This window comes from Corella eumyota, chromosome 3 (genome assembly GCF_963082875.1).
Source record: "Corella eumyota chromosome 3, kaCorEumy4.1, whole genome shotgun sequence".
Lineage (NCBI taxonomy): Eukaryota > Metazoa > Chordata > Ascidiacea > Phlebobranchia > Corellidae > Corella > Corella eumyota.
Window position 1 is genome coordinate 9155678 of NC_137492.1, and position 27610 is coordinate 9183287.

The following is a 27610-nucleotide window of genomic DNA, read 5'->3' on the forward strand; positions in this document are numbered from 1 at the left end:
ATCATATACCGGATGTATAGATAGGGTATGAGCCTGCACGCTTATTCGTGCCTAAAGAACAAATAGAAAAAGGCCACATTGCCCGACTTTAACTGGTAGGCTTGCATTATGTTATGATATTTTAACAAAATTTAGAAAATAGATTTACGATTTTGTTAATATCAATTGTGAAACATTAACCACCTTTCAATTTATAATTATAGCAGCAACAATATTATTTTTCTACAGAAAAAACATTTTAATTTTTTACTCTGCTCGGCTATAATAAAAAAACAGTTTTAAAATAATTTAATAAAAGGAAACAATGTTGCCAACTTTTCTATTTAAATTTACCACACTAAAAAACAATCGTAAATAATTAATAAAAAAAAAATTGCGTATTATATCATTTTAAAGGCAAAAAATCAATAGGTAAACTGTTTTAACTACGTAATGATACAAAGCACAATAATAACTAACTTTAAAAAGTTAATATATAATTCATTAGTCATCAACAGTAGAATATAAAAGATTATAGTTGCAGGGCAAAATCGGATTAACCGGTAATGCCACAGCTAAAACAAAATAGAATACTTATTTATTACGTCGTATTTGTTAAAAAACAGTTTTTTGTAACAGCAAAAGGTGTGAGGTTTAAGTCTTACTAATGTCACTCTTTTTTTTAAACCGGGCCATTACAAATAACATTTCATTAGAATAAATATTAATAAAATGTTACTAAATCTTTCGTAAACCTTGTAGAAAACTTTGAAATAAAATATTTTGTATTTTATTATTTTAGAAAGGAGAAATATTGTTAAAGTAAATAGGGTGTATAATAGGTATTAAATCATATTCAACTAAATTCAGTTAAGTTAATATTAAAAACTAAGTAAATTTATTTTCATTAAAATAATAACATAATTGTAACAAATTTATGTACAGAATTTTTAATATAAGCTTATTTTTAACGTCATTAACTTTTTATATACAATTTTGTTCGTATAAAACAACAATTAATGAATTTTACTTAAGAGATTGTTTAAAAACAAATCAAATATTTAAATTTTTAACATAAGTATTAACTAACATGTAAAAACAAAGTATGCTGTTGTAGCTATTCCTACCCCCGGTTTAAGAGCAAATAGTGTGTGTGGTTTAAACCCGAAAGCTTTCGTTCGACACACCATGCAATAATCAACTTTAATTAAGTCTATTTATAACTGTTTATATAGATGGCTTGCACTTTAAAAAAAAAAATTAAATTACTTTCTAAATTAAAACAAAGTTCGACCTTTACTTAATTGTTTTATTGAACAGCGAATTATGCCATATCATTGGTTACGCGATATGATTTAAAGAAATATACATGAGCATGGCGAAATATAAGTAATTTATGCGACCAGACTAAACAAAGTAAAAACTATTTTTAACTCAGAAGAAATTTCATTTTATAGTAGATCTCTACATTTGTAATAAAAAAATTATCAAATAAATATTAATACCTCGAATACACATTCTCGCAATTTGGCGAAAGGTTTCTAGTAAAAATAAAACAATATTATGACGTCATAAAATTGATGCCCGTTAAACCCAAACAGCGCATGGACGGTCTTGAAAACCACAAATATTGCAAGTACGCCACCAGGTGTCGATAACAACGTAATTAACTTAATTAATACACGACATCAAAAACCGAAATAATTCATTATAACAGTGACGTCATATAATATTACGAAAATTAGACTAAAATGAACATAAATATATATGACATCTCAAATAAAAATAGAATTATGATCAATTTAATGTTGATGTCACCAACTGATGACGTCACACTACTTTTTACAGGAAAAATACGCAAACATGTTCGAAATGAAAAAACAACCTAAATAAGGAAAAATAAAATTTTGAGTGGTTGGAAATATTTACAAAATGTAATTTTGTCTATTTTGCTACTTAACAAAAAGCATTTTGGTAAGCACCGCTTTAAATACAAAAAAGTTTTTTAAGTTGGATTTCTAGTAAGTTGAACTTGTTTATCGAGTTGACTTTTATTTTTGTAGAACCCAAATTTTTACAAAGCAACAATCCCATTTAACTTTTAATCCAGTCACGTGATTAGTGATAGTGGCAGGTTACGTAATCAGCGACGGCGACATGTTACTGCGTCGTTACAGAGAGATATCATTAACCTTTATATAGGGCGTTAAAAGATTAAGTGCTACGTTCTTTAAGTCGGAGGTTTACAGACACGAGTAGGATATAAAGTGAGAAAAATGAGTTAATATGTAAGAAGAAATAACATTTAATTGCACGCCGGCGACGCCTTTATGACGTCATAAAAAAGAACGCTTGATCGCGATACCAATAGAAAGACGTCACGTGCAGGCATTGTTTTTTAATCGCATGCGTTCATAGTCGGTAGAACTTAATGCCTTCGCTGTCACTGCCCGCTCCTTCTGCCGTGCTTTGATTGGACGTAGGAGAAGCCCCGCCCCCGTTTGAACCTGACGTCACCGATGACGTAGAGCCCGGGTTAAAGAAACGCTTCTGTTCCTCCAGTTGGACGGTGAACGAGTCTTCCAACCTCTGTAGAACAACAAAAAAACAAATAAAAAACGTGAATTTATTGCGTTTATGACGTCACAAATTAAATGACGCCAAGCAGTTTAATATCATGGACAAAACTTCAGAACGTCTAAAAATAATTTAAAAAGTTTTTGCGTTTTGAACCACGAACTTAAAAATCATGAAAAATTATTCGTGTTTTTATTAAATAGTTAACTTTTTTGAGATGGAAAAAATGTAACCAGAAACCAACAAAACTAAAAGCAGTGCAATTGTGCTTATTTCAGCCTGAATTTGCACATTGTTAGAAAAGTAATGAATTAAGTAAAACATAAGTTTAAACATATTTTAATCAAAAATATAATAAAGATTGCTTTTAGTATAAATTAATTTATTTAACAATTTTTAAAATTTTGTTTAAAAACTTTAACTTGAATTTTAAAATAATTCAAAAAAGTTAAAAACAGAAAAATCATTCCAAATAGATCAAATTTTCGAAAACGACATTTTATTAAAATTTAGTTCAATAACTTTTTTTAAATTAGAGAAGATTTTCTACAGAAGGGGTCAAGGTAAAATAGGTGAATAAAAATGGTCAAATTGTTGGTAAAATGGCGTTTTCGAAGATACAATTTTTGATCAAACATCCACTCGGACTGTAAACAAATTAGTTTTTTTAATCAAGAAGTAAATTATAAATCTAACAACTAGAATTATTTTTTTTAATTTAACAAAGTGTGATGTAAACAAATTAAAAACCGGCGGTGACGTCATTGGCATGCGCGTTATGTAATAACCTCGTCCTGATATGACATTGGGACTGGTTCTGAGGCTTGGCGCCGGTGGAGGCCGGGAGAAGGCCGATTCAGCCCGGCAATGTCGGACGTCGACTTCACCATGGCGCTGTGCCTTCGCAACACAACGGGGGTTTCCCCAGACAGAATTTCCCCGATAACGTCGTCGTCGCCGGCCTCGAGGTTGTTTGCAGTGAGTTTAAATTCATCCGTGCTAAGTAGCTCGTCTCGACCTTGTTGCCCGACGCCGTAATTCTCAAACCTCTCCACCAAACGTCTGACCGTTTGCTGGGCCCTCTCTTCAGCCTCGCGTTGCAGGGTCTCGTTTAATAGCTAGGATAATTTGCCCCAAGTAATATAGAAGCAAATTGGTTTAGGCACAATTTGCCAGAATAAAAGGTTTAGGGTAAAAATGCAACTATAACACTATTGCTAAGCTAATATGTAGAAAATAAAGTTAAAAAAACATAAACTGTGGCGATTATAAATCCAGCCACATTTGAAAAAATATTAAAGAGTTATTACCTTTTTTCGTGGTCTCAATTGCTCTTTCCAAACATTTAATTCCTCGTTAAAACCTTCATCTAAAGTTTTAATTTTTTCCGACTCGTGTTCGACCAGAAGTCGGCGTTTCTCGTTTTGCAGTTGCATCAACTCCTTCAAGTTTGCGTCACATCTTGCCTCTAATTCGCGAAGTTGTGCGTCATGTTTTAGTTGTAATTTAGCCTTTTCTTGTTTCATGCGTCGTGTCTCGGTTACAGTAAACTGTAGAAAGATATAAATTATTTATCAAGATGGTATTTTTATTATGTTATGTTGTATTGTGTTTAAAAGCTAAGACTCATTATGTTTTTTTAGTTACTTCGACAAAGACACAATTATGTCAACATAGTTATCAAGTTAGTTATTTAAGTAACATTATAATATACACAGTTACTATTTCTGCAATGTAACACATTTAAAATACAGCTTTATGCAATTTTTTTTGGTACCGCCCGTATTACTAGAACCACTAAACCAAATTGGACATTTACTCGAAAAACAATTTTTTTTACTTAAAAATAAAAAATCAACAATTTTTTAGAAATTAAAAATCATATTACATAGAAGGGTTAGAGTTAGCTAGAGTTGAAAAATAATGTTTAATTTTCGATGAAGCAGCGTTTTTGGTCAACTATAATTTTAAAAATATGGTTTTCGGTCATATGACAAAAATCCTGTTCCTACACCTTTTGTAATCAACACAAGAGCACAATATCAACCCAGAATTCCTAGAATACTAACCATTTAATTAGATATCAACAAAACAAATTAAACCCTATTGACAACTAACCTGTCTTAAACGATCTTTTTCATTCCCTTGGTTTTGAATTCTCAAACTCTTTTTAAACATATTCATTCTCGCTTTTCCTTCTGTCTTTTGGATGCGGGGAAGCCTAACCTTTTCTTGCCTGTGCTTTCCCAAGAGCTCCTCCTCCAATCTCTTGTTGTGCCGCATCATTTGCTCTTGCTCCTATAAAAAAAAGAAAAACATTTTTTAAATATTTTAATTTAAAATATTTTAAGTGTCAAAATCTAAAAAATTCTTTAAAAAAAATTAAAGATAATATTGCAATTATATAGAATATCATAAACATAAATTTAAATTACTAACAAACATATAAAAATAAAAACGAAATTTGTTTTAACCTTATCATGTCTTAGAACAAGTTGGTGACGTTGTAAATGATATTGATCCTTAATTTGTTGTTTTGTTGTCTGATATCTTTCATGCAAATGCTTTTCTTCTAATTTCCAGATGTCACATTCTCTTGCTTAAAAAAAAAATAACAAATGTTTTTAAGTTATACATAGCTTTTTTTATAGTGAAAAATTATTCACATATTATGTTTTTTATAGGCTTCAAAAAGTTTGTAACGTGGGTAAATTATCGAATATTAGCTGCGAGTTGTGACCATATTAGAACAACTAAAATGAGCAGAATTGTGTTACAAAAAGTAATTTTTTTAATTTTTATATACCTTATATATTAACCAAGATTTAAAATAATGTTGTACTTTAAATATAACAACTTCTGTAATTAAAAAATTTAGCCGAATTTGTTTATTAAATTACTGACTTTTCAGAAATTACATGTTTTTAAACAAAAAAAACAAAATATTGGCTGTAATTTATAAAATCAAATTTTATAAATTTATGGTATTTAAAATAAAAGTTAGCAATTTTATATCTTACTTAATCCTGATTTAAGAAAACTTCTTATTACTAAAATATATAAACAAAACAAAAAATTCTATTTTAGTTTAATACCACTGACAGAATTTTGTAATAGTTAAATCACCTAAATTTACTACATGAGAATATAAATTTAAATCCCAGCCATTTTCATACCATAACGCTTTTAACTAATTGCAATAAATGAGCCCAACACGTTAAATATCTGTTAATATTACCTATAATATTAAAAGAGGCCCCGTTTACGTTTAATGTTTAGACTGTAAAATCAGCCTTTCCATGTCAAGAATAAAAAAATAAGTTGAAAATACACAAATGATATTAAAACATTCTACATTAAAATGTGAAAATATTATAATTTACTTACATCTTTGAAGATCTTGTTTTTTGAGCAAGCAGACCTTTTCGGTTGCAGCAACATCCCTCTTGTGATCATCCTGCATCTTTCGAATGCTTGCTTGAAGTTTTCCAACCTGATCCTCATAAAATTCTTTCTCCTTTTAAAAATTAACAATTTTTTTTAGTTACCTATTTTTATTAAAAAATTAAAGTTTCATATTTAAAAAAAAATACGTTTTATTTTTCTAATAATTTAATAATTTAACATTCTACTCTGGTTTAAATAATTGAATGTGTAGTAAAATACTTTATTTTAATATATTTTAATAAATAGTATAGTTTTATTTAAAAAAAAAAGTGATTGGTCTATTATCTCACTGTTTCATAACAAACAAAAACCAAAAGCTGCTGGTGCGTAACAATATTTGTTTTTGCCACCAACATTAATGTGTTTTATTGCTGATAATTATTTTTTTTAATAAAGAAATTTTTTAAACGCAATTTAAAGTTACTATCAGCTTTTTGTCAAAAAAAAAATACTCTGGTAGTGCTCTGATAAACAGAATTTTTAAACTGAATTTTATGTAACTATAGATAGATCTTTTAATATCAAAAACAGTTCTATTTATTTCCTATTGTTTAAAATAATCCTGTATTGAAACAGTTTTACTATTTAGTCTAGCAGAACAGTAGGTGTTATTGTTTATAAGTAGGTATTATTGTTTATCTGTTGATAAGGGGATTCCCCCTCTAAATTAGAAGTTTTTTTTCTACTTATATTATTTAGAATTAAAATTTTTTTAAATTTTGAGTTTTTTATAAAAACTTTTCTTAATTGTAAAAATTCAAGTAAAAAGAAAAGTAAATTTTTTACTGTTTTGCGTTGAAACAATTCCAAATCTTCTTTTCTTCTTTTTGAAAGTTCTTTCTTTTGTGCTTTAGGTAGTCTTTCAAGTTCTGCTTTTAATTCTTTTTGTTGTAACTTTTGCCTTTCAAAAAATTGACGTCTAAAAATAAACACATAGAGTAAAAGTATATTCACCAAACTCATAAACAAAAAATTTATTTAACACAATAATGGCAAATTGTTCTAATAACAAAAGCATGCCAAAAAATATATTACTTCAAAAATTAAAAGAAAATATATATTAAAAAAAACGTAAAAGTGCTATTAAGTTTAAATTGTATTTTTTTGATTAAAATATTACAGTTGACTGCTAATAAACAATATAAGCTTTAATTTTTTATATAAGGTCCTTGGTTTAATACCCTATTCCATGCTGGCCTTAAAGTGAGGTGCTTAATTTTATAAATAACCACTGCTTAGCCAAAAACTAATCAGCAAGTTAATTTTCGAAATAGTTATCTACTTATATTTTAAACTGTCAAAAGCAACTAAGACTGGGTTGCTATAGTTACGAGATTCTGTGTTAAAAGCCTATAGCATGCCTTTTTACATTTAAGATAAATATAGAGGTTAAAATTATTTAAAAAAATTAATAAAATAACAGTTTATATAATAAAAATCTTTGGCAAATTTTATTACTTCTCCTTATCTTGTTCTTTTTTAGTTGAATATATAAGATCTTTTCTTTCTCTTTCTTGACTGTATTCAAGTGACTCTATTTGACCTTTCTGTGATTTTTCAGTTTGATCCAGTTCAGTAGAATATCTTCGTTTTAAATTCTGTGACAAATAAGAAATTTGGTTTTATGAAAAAAAAATATTTTTTTAATAAATACCGTGTAGTGTACAGTTATTATTCTTAATTGTATAACAAACATACAATAATAGTTGTTAACTTTTGATAACCCTTTACTTATAAATAAATGGGCTTATGCTAACCTTAACTTACCACGTATTAGTAAATTTAATGCTTTACAACTAAATCAAAAATATTTCATTGAAAATAAGATTTAAAAATACCCAATTATATATATATATAAGTTAAAGGTTAAATCTATTTCAGACTAAATTAAAATTTATAAATTAAATATTTAAAAGATAGATCACTAATTAGCATACAAAAGTAAGAAAATATGTACCGCCATATCGTTCTCAAATCTGGTAACCATTTGTTCAAGTTGTGTTGACAGTTTTATGCTAAGAGCTGCTAGTTGGCGCTGTTCATCGCGTTGGAGTTTTCGAAGCTCTTGCAATTCTTGTCGCCTAAAAATTGTTAACAAGAAAGAAAATTATATGAACTGTTATATTAAAAAAGGTATTTGGCAGGGACTTTAAGGTCGTGATCCTAACTTTTTAAACATTTATTTAAAAGAAAAACAAAAATTCACGTGGTTAATGTATTATCATAAAAAGTCAAAGTATAAGTCATTTTAATTTACCTTAAAACTCTCTTTTCTTTTTCATTATTAAGTTCCAAATCATCAATAACTTTTGTAGATGTTGAAGTTACCTCAACCCCGTCGATAATATACCGCCTCGTCTTTTTCATGGTCTTGTGATGCTGTTTTGTTTTCTAAATTTGTTGCAAAAAAAACTTTCAGTGGCAATAAAAATGTTATTCTACCAATAGTCAATTCAAAACACAAATACTAAGGCTAAAGTATAACTAATTTAAGAGGTCTAAAGTTACTAAATGATAACTACATATGCACATAAATACTATACAACAATTAAATTACAATGTGCAAAACATGCTTTTGTGTATTAAAACCATGCCAATAACAAATCAGGTTAATTTGATTAATTTTTATTATTTTTTAATAGTTAGGTAAAAATATTATTTTTTTAATAATATCGGGCAATAATATACAAATAAATATAAATTGATTTAAATTAAAAAACAAGTAAAATCAGTTTGGTAGTAAATATGAGTACAAGAATTAACAAAGATTTGGTACCTTTTATATTTCTTTTAGCCTGTTGTTTTTTTATATATTATTAAAAAAATTTAAAGTTAACTTTTTTTTACTGTAACCTTTTCAACTTTTTACTGTGACTATTTTTGTTTAAACTAGTTGAACTGCCCTTAGTTATTTTAATAACCTAATGTATTTGCTATCAGGATTCTAAAGTAACTAAAAACTAATACTTTACTTTTCTTCTATGAAATAATGTACTTAGCTTCTATTTGTAACAAATAAAAAATAGTAAAAAAAAACATATGTTGTACTTACATTTTAATATCCTGGGTTTGTTAGATACAGAATGACAAGCATAAGTGAAAGTAAAGCATTGTGTAAAAATCTAAATATCTACATATTTAAACTAATACTCATCATACAACAACGTGCCTTTCAAAAGTGGACATTTCTAGCACCAAACACTTAAACATAACTAAGGTACAAACAAAAACATTAAATTCTGCCACACACAATTTAACTTTAATTAACTTATGATAATTAGGCATTTACCCACTTTCCTTACAAAAATTTGAAAAAGCAACATAAACCAAAACCAACATTCATATTAAACAATAAGGGGCATTCGAGAAACCATTTATACACAAATGCAAAAGTGTTCAATGATTTACAACTAATTGCTTAATCATACCCTGATTACGAAAGCTGAAAACCCAAAAATATTTTTAATCGAGTTAGATAAACTGCGTTGCCGGGGCAACACTTTTGAAATACTTAAGTGGGAGTTTTCACTCAAGTTTGGAGAAAGAGAAAGAAGACTCAAAGTGGAAGAAGAAATCTTAAGACAAAATTGAATTAAAAAAAGTTTAACCCACATTACTACAAAGCTTTTATAAATTGATTTCAACAATATGATGCATTGTACAAAATGATGTTAAGTGATTATAAAGTTTAATGTTGTTGGACAACACATAACAAAAATTAATTATACAAATCCTAACTTAATTCTGATAATGAAATATTTTAACAGCAAACCATACACTCTTCAAGATTGGTCAACTAAATATTCTTATTCATTATTCATTTTCACACTCAATTAAAATTTCAAGTTTAAGGCAAATTTAAACAAGAGTTTCTCTGATGCAAAACCAACACAAAAACAAAACAACGCTTTAATTATTAACAAAACTTTAAATTGAATAAAAAGTTTTTTTTTTAATAAATAAATAATAAAAATATTTAATTAATGTTTTAATTATACTTATTTTTTTGATAAAAATAGAACAAATTACTGATTACAAACAGGCCACAAGTCATACAACAACAACTTCAAGTACATGCAACAATTAACTACTTATTTAACCCTTTAAGTGTGGACATGAAACTAGCTATATGTAAAAACACAGGCACAAAACTACATTTTACATTTGTTGTTCCGATATTATTTATTTTTTTAATTATTAAATAATTTTAACAAAAGTATTCTGCTTTTGAAAATAAAATGTATTTTTGTGCCTGGAAAGTTTTAATTTTGAGTTTTTTGTGTAGTAAGTGAGTTATGCTATATTATACTTAAGTTAATTGAGGTTTTAAAAATGTGTTTTAGTAGATAATATCACACTAAATATTTGTGAATAAAAAATATTTGGTTTTAAATTTTAAAATTATTTTTGTTTTAAATTTTTCACTCAATCAAAAAAAGATTTGTGCTGATTATAGTTTTTTTTAAAACTTATAGTTTTTTTTTTATAGTTTTTTTTAAAGATTATAGTTTTTTTATAGTTTTTTTTAAAGATTATAGTTTTTTTTAAAACTATAACCTAATATCATCAGAAACTGTGCATACTAAGTTTAAGTGTAAATTGTCAAAATTTGGGTCTAAAACTAAGTGCAAATTACTACTGCAAGCTCATAAACACTAATAACATGTACCTGGGTCCCATTTCCATTTAACCTTGGTATTGATGGCATGAAAGCATCTGAGTTGTCCATAGTTGTACCACTGTCAGACGAATGGGCTGATTTGTTGTCAGTGGTCTCACTGACACCTTCAGACAACTCGTCTGATTTAATAGTGTCAGTTGTGCTGACTGAGCGTTCAACTGACAATGAGTGAGAAAGTTTTGTTTCCTCGAGCGCAAGAGAGGAACTCAAAACTTCATCCAGCATGTCTAAGGCTGAAGCCTCTTCATCATTACCAACTATTGTGGCATCAATTTTTTTAACGTCCCTTTCATTATTTTTTGTTTTCTGATTAGGTATTTCATTATTTTTAATGCTAGCCTGATTTTCTTTTTCTTTCAATGCAGCTAATTCTGGCGGCATTTTGCTTAGAGACAAAAATGAGGTGCCTCGTTTTTTTTCACTAACCTGACTAGAGTTATCACTAATGGCATCTGACTTATCGACAGATAAACTTGACTTCCAATTATCAACTACACCCTGTGGAATATCAGATACATTAGGTTTAACATTAGAAGTTGATATTAAGTGGTTAGATTCCAAACTAACATGCATTGGCGATGGATGAAATGTCGGAAGTGCAGTTATGTTGTCATCCTCTTCATTTCCCTCTATACTAACTGTGTCGTCGCCTCCGATTGATAAGGACTTCGTATCAATGCTGCTGGTGTCCGAGCTCTTTGTGTTGGAAGCTTCTGGAACAGATGGTGGAGGCATTGTCACAGTGATCGGCTTAAATTCCTTCTTCTGGAGCAATGGTGAGGGAGGAGGCGGAAATTTTTCGTCATCTTCCACAAGATTTGCACTGATCTTTTCTGTTGATCCCTCTTTGCTAATATTTGATCCCCCAATTCCTTCGTCAGAAGATGAGACTTCAAGTTGGGGTTTTTCTGGTTTTGTTACAACGGGTAGGACTTCTTTAGGGACATCAGGTGGTGGAATTGGAGTTGGTGGTTTGTGCTCAATGACAACGCTGCCATTGGAGGGAGAAATGTCTGCTTTTTTGTCATTGTTACTGGAGACAGAAGAGATATCTGACTGTTGATCTCCAAGACTGACGTCGTCACTTGGTAAGAATGAAATTGGGCGTGAAGATTTTTTAAGTGAATTCTAAACAAAATTTGGAAATTATAAAAATTTAAAATAAAAACCATATAAACACTTTTAAGCTACCGATAACTTATACTTGATTAATATTTAAGAACAATTTTTTGTATTTTATTTTATACAAACAAACAATGAATAAATTAAGAAAACCCTATCAAACTCCACCTCATCTTCTTCTATTTCAGTTGTAACCTCTGCTCCTGCTTCGGCAAGAAGCTGAATCAATGGCAGTGATGACCCTTTGACCTTCAGATCATCGGAAGAGAGAAAAGGATGAGACAAAAGTTCGGCTAGAGTAGCGCGCTTCGAAGGATCTTTTACCAAACAACGCCCAATAAAATCCGCAAATAACTTCGACCTTAACATTAGATTAAAAACAAAATTAAAATTTATATGCTTAACTTAATTTAAATCTAAATAAAAAAACAATTGTTAAAAAGACTCGGTATGTATATTACATTCTTTATATATTATATTACATTATTTAAATATTCATAATTTGTAAAGAAATTTTTGTTTTGAAGCATAAAAAATTAAAATATTCATTCTTAACTTACCCATAGAAGTAAAAACTTTTACAGTTTTAAAAAATTTATAAACTATTAAAATTTTTTTTAATATAGTTATAATGTAATGTTTTAATTATTTTTTATATCATTATCTTCTTAAACTTACCATCTTTCAGGAGCCTCCAAACATGGAGCAGCAGATTTAGTTATCCTTAGTAAAACTCGAACAGGGTTAAGATCGTGATTTGGAGGCTCAATCTGAGCCAACTCAATCAAAGTTATACCAAGTGACCAAATATCAGCTGAGTAACTATAAGGAGTATCCTGTAAAATATTTTCAATCGCTTTTTATAAAATCCCTATATGAATTAATTCAGAAAAAATGAATTTTTGGGTAATTCTAACCAACATTTTAGCCCTTTAAAAAGGGAAAAAAACAAGTAAGTTACACCACAGTGACATGTTTTAAAACATACTTCATATACTAACTTGTTTTTTATTAGGCTAAAGTTTAAACATTGAACTAAAAAATGCAAATAAACTAAATTTCGCAATATTTTGATTTGTTTTAAGGGATTCTTTCCAAAAAGATAGATAATGATAAAAACTTACCTTAAAAGTCTCACACATAATAACTTCAGGTGCCATCCAATAAGGGGTGCCAATAAATGTAGTTCTCTTGTCTATTGTTTTCTTGTTGTGAGCAGAAACCCCAAAATCAGCTAAAAATTTAAAAACAAGAACTCTAACACTTTTTTTTTCTTAAACATTTTTATTTTAAATTATGCTGAAAGAAATATTACAATACTATCTGAAAATAAACAACTTAAACAACATAAAAACCTACTTTAAACAAAACTTTATTTAAAACTGTTTTGTTATTTCAATAAATTAACTGATTTTAGTGTGTTAGATCCAGAGTTCGACCCCAAACGCTATTCTGTGGCACTCACAAGAATGATGTTATGAAAGATAGAAACTTCTGCTAAACCAAAAAGCAACCAAAAATTGGGCTGTTATAATCAATAATATTCAAAACTAGTTAAGTCAACTCAAGACTGGTGAAGAAAACAAATGTTGCTTTAAGTTTTAACAGTGTAGATGGCCTTCCAACAATAGAAACATATAAAAACCAAAAAAAAATATTAAAAAAGAAAACAAATTTGTATATAATGTTTCTTTATTTGTGTTATTTTAATATATTAGTAAAACAAAAACACACACTGTTTTATATTCTTTAATTATTAGACAATATTGCCTTTAAAATGTCTTTATTTTGTGTAGTATTATACAAGCAAAAAGAAACAGTTTAAATTATTCAAGCAAAAGTGAATCATTCAAAACTAGTGATTTACTTTAAAAGTTTATTATTGCCGAATCACCTAAGCAATAAAGAAACTTAAACTGTGATTTAATTTACCCAACTTGATGTCACCCTTCATAGTAAGCAAGATATTGCCAGCTTTGAGATCGCGATGAATAATTTTCATACTGTGCAAGTACTGAAGTGCGATACAAGTTTGACGACATGCCACTCTAATCTGTTTCTCATTCAGCCCTCTTTCAAGTTCTGTCAAGAACAATAATAGTTAGACAATGTCTGCAATTTATTTTGTTTTGTGACAATTTAAAAAATTCTGTTATGTATTTAGTATGCCACATTGCATAAAAATGTAAATTGTACAAGTAATTATCTTGTTATTTGACTTATATATCAAATACCAAGATAATATACACACATAAATAGACCTTAATACAGTTTCAAAAAAACTCAAATTAATACCAATTTTTTTATTTAAGCTTATCTTAAATTTAAACACTTTAAAAGAGTCTGTTGTTATCATTAAAAAACAATCTAGTGAAGGTGGTAAAACAACTAAGCTGTGAAATTGCTTAATTAATTTAATTAAATTATCACATGAAAATATTCAAAGGATCAAGGTAAACCAACCTAAATAATTAGTGCATAAAATCACAAAATGAAAAATAAAGATGCACAAACACACAATAGTTTATTAGTAACTAAAGATTTAACATTTAAAAGATATATAAAAATAGTTTCAAGCAAAACAAATTTTTTTTACGAAAACATTCTTATACTAAGAACTAACTGACATTTAAGGTTTTCTTCAAAAAACATTTGCTAGAAAACAATTTAATTTGGACATGTTAAATACTACTAATGTGTTAAAATAGCATGCCTAAGATAAAAAACACTACTTATCCTATAGGCTATAATAAAGTTAGTCGTTTAATATTATCATTAAAGTTAGTCGCATAATATTATCATTAAATTCAAAAAAAGAAAAAAAGAATAAGAAAATTTATAGGTTTGGCCTTTTAACCATAACATTTTTTAATATGAATTTATATCACATGCCTATTTTATTAGAAATTTATATTTACAAAATCTGTTTTACATTACAATAAAATTGTTTTAAACTGAAAGTAAATCAAACCACAAAAAGAAAGTAAAAAATAAGTTCCCTTTTACAACCATAGTTAATAAAAAGCTCTGACATAACGTAAAATAGATTTTTTAATCTACAAGATATAAATTTTTAGTATCACAAATCACAATTTTACAATTGATGAATAATAAGCATGAGCAAAAATAAGCATGATACATTTTATGCAATAGACTAAATTTAACCTACAACTTTAAAATGATAATTTTGTGACTAAACTAAAATAAATCAAATTACAAGCCTAACATCTATTTTAAAGTTAGCATTACGTAGAATTATATGTAAAACCATGTAGGTTTTGATAATTACTAAAAAAAAAATTAAAATATCTAAATGGTTTAGATATATCACATATAATGTTGTTATAAAAGAATGACTAATTAGAATAAGATACAACTTTTAAACAATGCTGACTGATAAAGAGCAGTTTCCTGGCAAATAGGTGGGTGGAATATTCTGATACTAATATTGTTGAATTCAAAACAAATTAAGTTTTGTATATTTAAAGTTTCAAAAACACATAAAAAACATTATTAAAAAAAACAAGAGTTCAAATACTACAACAATTACAAATATTTCAAGAAAATTAGGTTAAATAACACAAGCACAACTTCAAAAAATTTAAATAAAACAACTTATGTTTTATAACAAAACTTTAAAAAAAAAATATCAAACAACTACAAACACTACTTATTAGTTTATAAAAAAAAACTCATACAGTTTGACAAGCCTGATTAAACATTAAGAATTTATTTGGTACGCCAAAGTCAATATTAACCAACATTATGACATCACAATTTATAACCAATTGGGCGTTAACAAACTACATCAAATAAGTTTTAGTATAATATATTATAATATAAATAGGAATTTTTTAAACACAGATTCAATATATAAATATATACGTTAAAAGCATAATCATTTCATTAAACAATAAGCCATAAAATGTTATTCTCAAATTATGTGATAAGGTGATAATTTTGTAGCATGAGTATTAGATTGTAGGTTTAATTAAGAGATGACTTTAAAAAGATGATTTTAATTAAAATCAATAGGCCTAGCTTTTTTACTACAAAACTTTTAATAATAATTTAACTCTTTTAAAATAAAATATTGTTAAAATTTTATAAGACTATTTTAAAAAATGAAAATATTTATTGCAAAAATTAAAACATAAACAAAGTATAAACTGTATATATTAAAAAAAACTTTTAAAAAAAAAACAAAAAAAATTCAACCAAAATATATGTTAACTTACCAACCATTACCGAATCTAGTGCGCCCCCATCACAAAATTCAATAAGAACCTAAAAAAAACAATTACAATTAGATTTATTAACAGTTCGCATAATCATAAAACCTCAAAGTTATGCCCTGCAGCATTTTTCTTCAAATATTTTCACAATTACAAATCGAGCTTCCTGCTGGTTTAAAAAATAACATTCTGTTTTAGTAACATAAAAAAAAATTTTTCATAAATTTAACATTTTTTTATCATTACTATTAATATAGGATAGGCCTATCTTAAAATAGGAAAAAATTTGAACATTTAAAAAAATAAAATCAATTACTGTAACATTTTTGCAGTAAAACATTTATATATCACATATAACCAAAATTACACTAAAATAAGCAATTTTACCACATAAACTTACCCATAAGTTCATTTCAAAGTAATAGGCATCCAAAAGTTTGACTACATTAGGATGGTCACATGTTGCTAATATATTGATTTCCACTGCAAAATCCTCCAAGTCTTCCTCAGATCGACACTCGATAATTTTAGCAGCTGCAAGTCTTCCATCGACTTTATGTTTTGCCTGAATATAAAAAAAATTTTAAAGAATTGCACACTTTAGTTTTTACTATGGGCTGAAATTTCTAATTATGTTTACCTTGTACACAATACCAAAAGCTCCATCTCCTAATTCTGAAACTTTTTCCCAATATTGTTCTGGATTTTCTCCTCTTTTTATATGTTTGTATTCCTGGGGTTTCGTGGGTTCATTAGTTTTAAAAATTTTCTTGAAAAACGACATTTTTTTTCTTCTCCACAATGGGTTTTAAGAAAAATTAATTATTTGTCCATCAAACTGTTTCTTTATTAAAATTAATTTACACTTAACATACAAAAAATTGTAATTCTAAAAAATATATAAAAGGCCCTTTATCAATTATAGCATAGCATCTATAGTGTTGTCAAACTTCAACAAATAGCTACAAATACATTGTAATACTGATTTTATTAAGATTCTGTAAAAAAGTGATAATGACATTGATCATCGATAACCATTATCTTTCTTGCAATTTAAGTATTAGTGTATTGGCCATTGTTGAGTTTGTCAAAAAAATTTGGTCAGAATTTTTGCTTCACAGCAGAAAATTTGCTGTGTATATTTTTTACCATTGGAGATGAATAATTTGCATTGTAGTAACAACATCTAGACATAATTTTAAAATAAAACAAACAAAAATAATTATTTTTTGTTCCAACTGACATTAGGCGTAATCGGATATTGTCAGATTGTGCATATCACAAAAAATAAAAAAACCTGGAAAAAAATACAAAAAAATAAAGAAACCTGGAAAAATTAGCTCAAGAGTAAAAAATGAACCCTTTAAATGATATTTAAGATATTGTATCTTAACTGATATACCCTTAGTTCCAAAATAAATCAAAATAATTATAACAGTATATTGTGACTGTCAAACAAAAAAGGGTAAGAATCGTTTAATGAAAACAAACAATCTGACTGTCAAACAGTCAAATTAAATAACCAATAATATTTAATTTTTTTAACTTCTTTACTCTTCAGCTTTCAAATTTTTTTTGCAGCCGATAGTTTAAATTTTCTGTTTTCGTTTCTGCATTTAGTAACTTCCTAAAATTCAACAAAAACAAGCTAGCTGCAAAAAATCAATCCAATATGCCATAGACATTAAACGTATATTTGCCTGCTCTAAACTCGAACTACTTAGCTCGTTTTTCTATTTTCAGCTTATAAGAAGGAACTTATCAAGCGAATCGGCATTTATTACGGATTTTTACACATGACGCAATTTATTCTATTTTTGGTAAATTCAATGATCATACAACCAATTCTATGATTATTGGTAAATTATATTATTAATAAATATGAATATTTTTATTTAAATAAAAAGGTTTAAAATATATTGTAAAACAATATTTTACTGATGTTGCTGTTTGGCACAACTTAAATACAAATTTTAGTATTTATCCCCAAAATGAAATCGGGGAAAAAACGTTGATACTGTCAACGTGCATGTTCAAGTATTTTTTAAAACTTGTTAACATTAATTTTTAAATAAATACACTTTTACTGTAATTAAAATGTGCAAAATGCATTATAAACGATTTATATTGTTGTTTAATTAAATCTGTTAAAAACACGAGTAAACATTTATTTACGTTTTAAAAAAGTCTATAGTAGTATTAGCGCATTTTTTTGTAAACTGAACTTTTTAAAAGTGTTTTCCTGTAAGGGACATAGATAAATAGTTTAGACAAGAAAGCAAAATTTTACAAGCCATTTCCAGTCGATTAACTTTTTAAACTTAAATGTGTACCGGAAATTAGAAGAAATATACGTGCTGCTAGACAAGTCAGACTTTTAGACTATTTAACACTAGCAGTGGTTTTAACATAAAGTTATTTAAAAAGGACTTTTTTGTATTAGTAGTTTTAATTATTATAAGTATCCCATTACAGACAAATTTCGAAAATTTGTAATGTAGAAGTTGTAGTTAAACTATGATTGTTATTAATATCAACTATAACCACAAACGTTTGTTAAACCATGGACTACACTTATGTTTGGACAATGATTATTCTTGTTGTTTTTTTGCAATAAATATTTAAATACGCAGAATGGTTAACCATAATAAATTGTATTGTGAGCTGGGTTATGACAAACAAGGTTAAAGTGCTCGTTGAAAAGCAATTAAGAGTCACATATATAGGCGAATGAGTATGCTGCTTGAACAAAAAAATACTTAAAAACCTATGTGTATTGCCGCACAAGAGCAACCATTCGCACACAATTGTTTGAGGAATTATGTCGCTAATATGGTAATCTAGTAAAAGCCGTTTAACAACGTTATTATTAGAAGTCAGAAAAAGAAAAAATATAGTTCTTTTTAACACAATCTGTCAATTATGCTTACATATTAATTCCCGCAAATTATAACATTATAATAACTAAAAAGATTATATCGTTAATAATGCAAGAAAAGTAGCAAATAAGAGTTTTAGCCTACGTGTATTTGCTTCTTCTATCCTTATGCTGTAGCGTATAGCCTTTTTTAGTGTAAATTTTAACACATCTTATTAAGAATTCCTAACTTTTAAATAAAATACACTTTTAACATTTATGTACGTAAAATGAATGTCTATAAGAATATTCGTTTAAAGGTATATTATGCGTTAGTAGAGAACAGTTTGCGATGATTTTCGTAAATTAAATTTACTAGTAAAGTGATAACAAATACACTTGAAACAGGCGTGTTGAAGATCAGAACATTCGAATTTTATTGATTTTGAAATTCCTTTAACAAATAATTTTGATCGTAGAGTTTACTATGGGCTGATAAAGTATTTAGGTGTATTGTACTAATTTACTTTTTTTTAAGGGCTAGTATTTTTTAAAGTAAAAAAAACACTAAGTTAGTCATAAAAAAATTAGAACATTTTGTACAAATGCAAATGAGTAATTATTGGGCAAAAACAGTGTGCATGTTACACCGCTGAATATTAAAAATATTGTTTATATTTAACAAACAACTACGGTAATATAAAGAGATTTTATTTGACTCGCCACAAAAATTTCTAAAATTTAAAATTTATTAAAAAGTTGTTTTATTGCGTTTTGAATTAAAGCAAAAATTAACAAAGTCGGCTGAGGACTCTTTGTCGAAGTAAAGTTAAGGAATCGTTATAAATAGGAATTAACGTTTCAAGGGCGCAATAAAAACAGAAAAGGTAAGTTGTTGACGCTATACAATATATTTAAACCCATTTTGCTATTGTATTTTCGTATAAATAAGCCAGTGTATACGCCATTACAAAGAAGTCGATACTTTATTGCTAAAGCCTGGAACACAGCCCTAGGGCGTATTTAAGAATAAACAGCCTAAATATCTGGTACAACAGAACACAGGTTAACTTTAAAATGTTTTTAACCTTAAAAATGTAAGTTATATGTGTTGGTATGGTAGAAAGTGGTGTTCACGGTTTATATAGTTTAGCACATTGTAGCAAACAAAAGTGACTTATACCTTAAATGTAACTAACTCAAAATAGTATTAACTTGGTGTTTGTGTATTGTAGGGCGGGTATTACTAAGTGGACAGTTGTTTTATAATGTTTCATAGCAGATCAAACATATTTTTTAAATTCGGGCTAGGATTGACCACAAATAAATATAACAACTGAAGCGTTTGACGAATAAGGTTTACGACACCCCTTTCACATGAATGTTAAAGTTTTGTTTGTAAATAACTACCACCCGGCTGGTACAAGCCAACCCATAAAGATTTGACCGTGCGGCATCAATTTTTTGTCTTTTTAAAAAAAAATTTAAACTGCGTTAGATTGCAATTTATCAATGAACTGATATGAAATTTTTTAGATTGTTACAAAGAATTGCAAAATGAATAAAGGAAGCAAGAAAAAGACAAAGCCAACTTTAATATTCCGTCGAAAGGTTATATCTGATTACGTCACAAATCCTCCATATTTTTGTCATCCTGTGATTATACCAAACAAAAATAAAAGTAAGTCACACTGTAGGTAATATAGGGCGTACGTTAGGTTACAGTTTGTAAGCAAAGATTTAAGCTCTGGTATTGTATAGTTACTATCTACGTTTAAAGGTATAAACAGCATACTTTTCATATAAAACCCTGTTTTTTTTATTTTAATATAAGGTTTTTAGTTTTTGTTTGTTGGTGGTTAATAGAAATGCGCAATATAAGTGCCTTACTCAAATAATTTTATACGAGATGAAAAGTGTGGAAATCGAACCGCTGGACTCGCGAGTTGATGCTTGCTGGTACTATTATCCACCACGTGGCTGGGCTGAGATTGTTTAATCTCCCATTCTTGCATTTTATACTATATTATATCATAAAAAACATTTTACCGAATAGTATGCTAAAATATGTAAGGAATTCTTGGTTGCTAGTTTATAGATTATGTTATGCAAATTTATAATTTAACAGAATCCTCGGCAACACGATTCAAAACGAAACATGCACATATTTTGAACCCGATTTCAGCAAAACAGATGCTACCTGGTCAGCTAAAATTACCTACAAACTACCACAAATCAAAAAAAGATGCAAGTGAACCGACTAAAGATCTCGAGGGTACAATAACGCTATCTGAAAAATTTTCAAAATTTTGCGAACTTGAGAAATATGATCTTTGTTCTTCTACTTGGGTTAAAACCAGCGCGAAATTTCGAGAAAGACGTAGATTTACATCGGTAACGAAGCAACCCAAACTCACCGAAATACGCGAAAATGATGATAATGACGTCAACCATGACGTCATAAAAAGAAGATGTTTGCTGACGCGGGAGGATCGCGAAAATTTAATTTTTAAATTTCGAGAATCACGTTCCCGGAAAAACGAAATTCGAGAAAATGCAAAACTGTCGGCCGAAAAAGGTCAAACCGCTTCAGCAAAAGCAATAACATTAGTTGTAAATGACGTCACAAGAAAGCGAAGACTATTTTTGCCGCCTATTAAAAAAATTACGTCACTGAGTCGACTGGGTAACGTATGGATGAGAGACGTTTCGCTAGCGGGCAGCAGACGCTATAAATAAAAAGAACGTTAATTTGCTCTGGATGTCTAAACATGTAATTAAAAAAATTAAAAAATAAGAAGCTTAGTAGACTATTTAATATAAACTGCAAACAATTAAAGGATATTACGTAATTGGGTTAATATGTAATAAATTTTATCTACAAGTTATCTTCGGATATAGAAGATACAAAATAATTACATTTTAATGAACTTTGGCATCTATGTATTTATGTCAACAATACTAAAATTCACTTTTTAATTTAATTACAATAATTAGCAGACGATAATAATTATTATTGCATTCAAAGAAATGTTATATACATATGTAACACTTTTGAAGGTTATGCAATTCAACATATTTTAGTTTGATAGCATCACGTTGTCAGCTAGAACAATAATGGTATATTGAATAACATTAAAAATACTATTTAACAAATTGCACTGTAACATACTATGCGCAAAATTAAAGTAAAGTGCCATAACTGCAACGAATATGACGTAATAGTACATAGAACCTAAAAGTTACATGATGATAAATTAAGCGAAGTACAGTGATTGGGCGACAATTATAAAAAACATTTTGTGAAAAAAAAACGCAATAAATTAAAAATATACAATCCGTGAAAAAAAACTAAAATATGAATTCAGATTGTTTTATGTTTTAAACAAAATAACAATTTACTTTTGAACTTTGTTTTAAAACGAGACCTAAAAGAAATAGTACCAAATTGTATTGCATTCCCATCAGAATTTAAATTTAAATTTAAATTCAGTTTTAAATTCAGTTTATACAAGTTCTCCGTTCGTCAAACACGCAACTTGTTGAACACCGTTCATTTCGGTTACATCACTTAAACCGTTTTGTCCGTTTTCCATGTGATTCGTCAAGTTGGTTGTTTCTTCGGAGATTGCTTCCATAGGCCTTTAATAACAAAGTTTAATCGATTAATTATATTGGGATTTTCGCCAAACGGCCTGCATTTAAGTTGTCCTAACGTGGTCGCATGTCACAACAAATATATGCCCGTAATAGTTTATCTGCGCACCGGTAACACCACAATTTATTTTAAAGGCCTAAAAATTGGACATCGGAATCGTTTGCTATTCCTTGTTACATATACATGACAATGGCATCGGGCAACAACGCGGATGGTTAAGGAATCAAGTCGCACCAATACCAACCTATTCGCCCTAAAGCCAAATGTTTACAAATAACCCAAACACCTCACAAAAGCACACATTTTCCCAATAAAAAAAACGCAAAAACCTATTTACTTTATTAACTTTAGGTGGTACGGTGTTAAGCAGGTGACAAATAAAATTTCAACTGAAAAATATATATGGCAATAAACATGAATGGGTTAATACAATTTTTTAATTTCCACCTATAAAACATTTTAAAATTTTTCTATGGATTTAATGACTTTAAAAATAAAATCCTTTTTGCGGAAACAAACAATTCATAATTTTCTACTTACACTGGACTCGCTGCTTTTTCGACTATGGGTAGTTCCTCGTTATCAGAACTACGTCGATATAAACATCTTGTGAATAAGGATAATAAAAAAAATTGCAAAACCTAAGAAAAAAGAGAAACCGTGTATAAATAACCTACAATATTACACGTTAATACAAATACATCCTTGGTTTTTTACACAAAAGAGAAATTATTAGTTAACTTACGTAAATTTGATAGTTTATCACAACTTTTCTTGCAAAGAATGTGTAAGGCGGTGAGCATGGAATATAAACAACTTTGATTATAAAAGGTTGCACATTGGCCATTAGTAATACCGCCTTTAAACATAATTGTTAATATTTAATAATCGTTAGGCTCTTGTTACGTAAAAATAGTCAAAACTGGTTGTATCTCCCAATTTTAATGGTTAAATAAATTAAATGATCAATTTATAATTTAACTACTATTTAAAGGTAAGCCAATATAGTTTTGTTTACTAAGGTTAGTTAGTTTTATTGTTAAAACAGGACAATTTTGTTTAAAGTAAATGTGATTTACCTGAAAATTAAAAAACTTTGCTGTAACCCGGTACTTAGCTAGCATTTGCTGTGCTGATTTACGAAAAATGATCAGGGCCCACATCCCAGTAAGCATTGATGGAATCAAAAGAATCGAGTATATCAGCTTACAACAATAAAAAAATATAAAATTATAAAATCTACTGACACAATGTATAGCACTTTCTGTCACGCCAACGAAAACCCTTTTGCTAAATAAACATTTAACCTTTAGTTTCTAAAACAAAATTTAAACCAAATTTTGATAAAATGTCCTTTTTAAAATTTATGTTTACGGAAAAAATGCTAAACTAACGATATATATATATATTATGAATTTATTTATTACCTTAGGTATTGGAAGTGTTTTGTCAGTGGTAAGAACACCTTCAAAAAATAATATGATCGGTCGAAGCAAGGCTGCTTGAAATGTAGCGTACCATAGCTTTTTAAAGTTACTCCTTGAAATAAATTGCACGTGAAGGTTAATTAGTCATTAACAAAAACACTAAAAAAGCACCTTGATGTTATAATTTGAAAAAAAAGTTTTTTTAAACGTAAAAATGTAAACTGGTTATTTATATAGATGAGTTATTTGGTAGAACCATAGCCTTAAAAGTGGTGTATACCTGGTCATTCTAAAAGTGGGGAGGCAAAATAAACAACAACAGAAAGGTCCGGTGTTAATATTGTTAAACTTGCCCTCGTATCGTAGAACCATTTGGGAAAGGCCCCCGTAATAATTTACCATCAGTAACAAAAAAGCATGTAAGCCAATACCAAAATATCTAAAAGTTGAAAAATTTTAAAGAATTCTTAGGAAGTCAATTTTTTGTTTATTTAACTCACACCGGAAAAGCTTTTTTAAAGTTGCATTTACTCATAAATATGACATATGCTATTTTTTAAAATTATATCGCTGCTGTTCGGTTCAATTTTTTTTTAGATTTAAAATGTACATGTGACATAGTTTTTAGCGCTAAAATAAAAATAAAATGTACGGGTTTTATTATTTATGCGCGGTAAAGTAAAAAGGTTAATAGACGAATCTTTATTATAAAAAATTAAATCGTTATATATACACATAAGCGTAAATAACGCAGGATTGGGAATAACTAAGATCTAAAACCATTGCGAATTTTGCTAATATGTCTAAGTTAGCCTTAATAAGCGCTTTATCTTTAGCCTGGGGGCTGTTGAACTTCTTTTATTTTTGCCACGGCCTTTTTGTGGGACTAATTTTATATTTTAGCGAGGTTTTTATTACTCGATAAACCACGTGAAACGACCATAAGCTTGCAGTGCGTATTCTATGGACTTGAGGTCATTGAACTTTTTCGAAATAATTTGTTTAAATGACAGAGAAGTGAATGTAAAACCTTACAAACTTTCACATAAATTTTTAACTAGCATTTTTAAGGTACGTAAATTAACCTTATACTATAATTATAAACATATTTCATATGTTAATTTATTGGGCCCGTCTTCTTAACGACCTAATATTAAACACAAACTAACTTCAAATACAGTTTTCTTTTGAACTACGCGTTTATGGTCATTAACTAATAAAATCATATTTTTTCTGTAAATTGTATAACAATGAAAGTGATTATTAGGTCACAATTTACTTACACTGACGTCACAAAATCAATCATAATATGGCCTCCTGGAAAAAAGCATCCGACTACTGACGAGATCATAAAAACAGGTGCAATGCCCGCCTAAATACAAACAAAACATCTTTTGATCAAGTCATTAATAAAACGTTTAAGTTTTACGGCCACTTATAATTGCCCGTAAAAATTTTATTGCATTTTAGTGCCGCTATGTGCGTATGTTTGAGGTAAAATGAAATTTGGTCTTAGTATTTCAGCGGCGCGCAGAAATCTAAGACCAAATTTTTTTAGGGGCAATTATCAAAGTAAAAAAATCACTGTAAGATATTTTTAGGTCAGTATAAATCAAATTTAAAAAAACAGAACAAATTTATTTAAAAAAAACTTTATTCAAGTTTAAACCTGTAAAATTGAAAGCCTTCTCCTATATGATAACTTTATGTGGGCTTTTAGGTATATCACTTCTTCGATAAAAAGGGCTAGGGATATCATGGCCATAAATATAAGACAAACATGCAATACAGTACTCAGAACGTCAAAACCTGAAAAAAAAAATCCAAAAATTAGGCTCTTTGTTAATTCAATCTTGCTGGTAGTGTTTCATTAGGGATAATATTATTACTTTTTTAATATATATACCAAATAGTTGACTGAGAAGAAAAATAATGTATATCTGTATGGTAAATTAATAAAACTATTTTTACTTCCAATTATTTCTCTAGCGGTCGGCATTGGATCTGTTTTGCATCTTTCAATAAATTTTTCCTTGGCGATTTTTTTTACCTGATCCCGAATACTTGGTTCAGACGAATTCTAAAAAACATTATGGTTGTTGAAGTGATATAGTAATAGTTTATTACATTAAAAAACATGGGATGCAAAAAGTATACATTTTACTTTTTTTTCCAAGCCTCTGTCTGTTAAATAAACTATAATGTTAACAGCAGCCACATGTCATAAACACTAACCCAATTTTTTAAGTTAAACTAGGTTTATTAATCCAGTTCAACAAAACCTTATTGTACTTTAAACTATAGCATCTCGTATGTACTTAGCAAAAGTTAAAGTTAACGAAAGAAGTGTTTAGTAAAGTTATCTGAATAATTACTGAATAATTAGTAGCTTATGTGACTACGAAAAAGCCTGAATTGCTTTCATTTCGTTGCTTTCTTAAATAAAGCGCTATAAACGGTACACAATTTTGCTGGCGGTTGAAAATTTTTTTATTAATATATACAAATGTTTTAACTGTACTTTGATTTTTATAGTTATGTATCATGTCGCGAAATGTTGCAATACAGGTAAAAATGTTTTTGGACCATATTCACGTTGTAAAAAGTGGTGTAAATTACTATTCCTGATGTGATATATTGCTGTTTTAACTACAAGTAAGGTTTTAAAAATAGGAAACACGTCATAGCATTAATTGCATAATAAATAGAAAGGGATTTTTAGTTGTTTTAGGATTAGGTAACATTAAACATGCTTTTTATTAATATAAAATCGGAAACTTTACCTATTTCACATAAATTTAAATTAAATTACACTATTAGGTTTTTTACTGATTACGAGTTATATTTACCCCTCCGACTGCAAATAAATCAAATATATTAAAACCTCCGTCGTCATAATAATCATCGTAATCATCTGTGTCGTTTGTAGCTAAAGTTTTGGGCTCAATTGTGGTGGTCATTTTTTTTAAATAAAAGTTAAATTACTACTAACCTGCTTGTTAATAAAAATTACAAAATTTTGTTCACATTTTTGTATTCTTTGTTAACAGTTTAATTTACTATTTAAATAAACAGTGTCTACAATTTACAACTAACTAATTACCGGTACTCATAAATGCTTTTTATTTGATAAGCGATTTCTATATTGGCTATCCCCGATCTAAACAAAAACTACACAAAGACCTTCTAAAGGACTTTAAAACAGAATTCTATTGTACGAAGAAACTCAATACCACATTGCGTTAAACAGTTCTTTCTGAATATATATATGTAACGCTCGATATCCTAACCCTGGTTTGACTACAGTAGTATTTAAATGGTTGTTAGGTTTCTATTGGCGAGAACAGTATTAACGCCTGCTTTCATACTAAGTGCCAGAATAAAATGGCTCATTTTAATAGCTTGTCGTGCGATTTTAAAAGCACTCCACGCTCGAATGAGCGAAGCACAATGCGGACTGTTTTGACGTGAAGGCCGGGTTTTTAAAGTGAGTCAGTTGTTTACACGACGTCACGTGATCCGACTAGGAGAAACGACATATTAAGCGAAAGTCTAATAAACGATAGAAAACGACTTGATGAGATTGGGAAATATTAATAGGTTAGTAAAATTGTAATTTTAAGTTTA

At 28.4% G+C, this 27610-nt stretch overlaps 3 protein-coding genes across 6 annotated transcripts; 1 reads left to right on the forward strand and 2 right to left on the reverse strand.

Moving 5' to 3' along the window:
- Window positions 1–1072: 1072 nt before the first annotated feature.
- On the reverse strand, window positions 1073–16926 carry LOC145745671 (serine/threonine-protein kinase 10-like). 4 transcript variants are annotated; one of them, XM_082563806.1, is made up of 18 exons: window positions 16682–16926; window positions 16442–16606; window positions 16045–16093; window positions 13739–13888; window positions 12931–13040; window positions 12485–12642; window positions 11975–12167; window positions 10673–11812; window positions 8261–8394; window positions 7961–8084; window positions 7462–7601; window positions 6790–6922; window positions 5944–6073; window positions 5031–5155; window positions 4675–4854; window positions 3867–4106; window positions 3345–3674; window positions 1073–2568 (listed from the first exon to the last, which is right to left on the reverse strand). In XM_082563806.1, the coding sequence occupies exons 1-18, from the start codon at window positions 16823–16825 to the stop codon at window positions 2392–2394; spliced, it is 3822 nt and encodes a 1273-aa protein (XP_082419932.1). In that variant the 5' UTR covers window positions 16826–16926; the 3' UTR covers window positions 1073–2391. The 4 variants fall into 4 exon arrangements, with proteins under 4 accessions (XP_082419932.1, XP_082419936.1, XP_082419935.1 ...); XM_082563810.1 differs by having other exon boundaries at window positions 1075–2568; window positions 11324–11812; XM_082563809.1 differs by having other exon boundaries at window positions 1076–2568; window positions 11252–11812.
- Window positions 16927–19242: 2316 nt separating this feature from the next.
- LOC145745937 (uncharacterized) lies at window positions 19243–21637 on the forward strand. Its single transcript, XM_082564117.1, has 3 exons — window positions 19243–19785; window positions 20435–20579; window positions 21027–21637. The coding sequence occupies exons 2-3, from the start codon at window positions 20456–20458 to the stop codon at window positions 21635–21637; spliced, it is 735 nt and encodes a 244-aa protein (XP_082420243.1). The 5' UTR covers window positions 19243–19785; window positions 20435–20455.
- A 193-nt stretch (window positions 21638–21830) lies between these two features.
- LOC145745320 (organic solute transporter subunit alpha-like) lies at window positions 21831–27286 on the reverse strand. The gene is made up of 10 exons (XM_082563358.1): window positions 26833–27286; window positions 25955–26063; window positions 25653–25792; window positions 25267–25355; window positions 24264–24422; window positions 23984–24095; window positions 23636–23761; window positions 23302–23415; window positions 23097–23197; window positions 21831–22540 (listed from the first exon to the last, which is right to left on the reverse strand). The coding sequence occupies exons 1-10, from the start codon at window positions 26941–26943 to the stop codon at window positions 22405–22407; spliced, it is 1197 nt and encodes a 398-aa protein (XP_082419484.1). The 5' UTR covers window positions 26944–27286; the 3' UTR covers window positions 21831–22404.
- Between the last annotated feature and the right edge of the window lie 324 nt (window positions 27287–27610).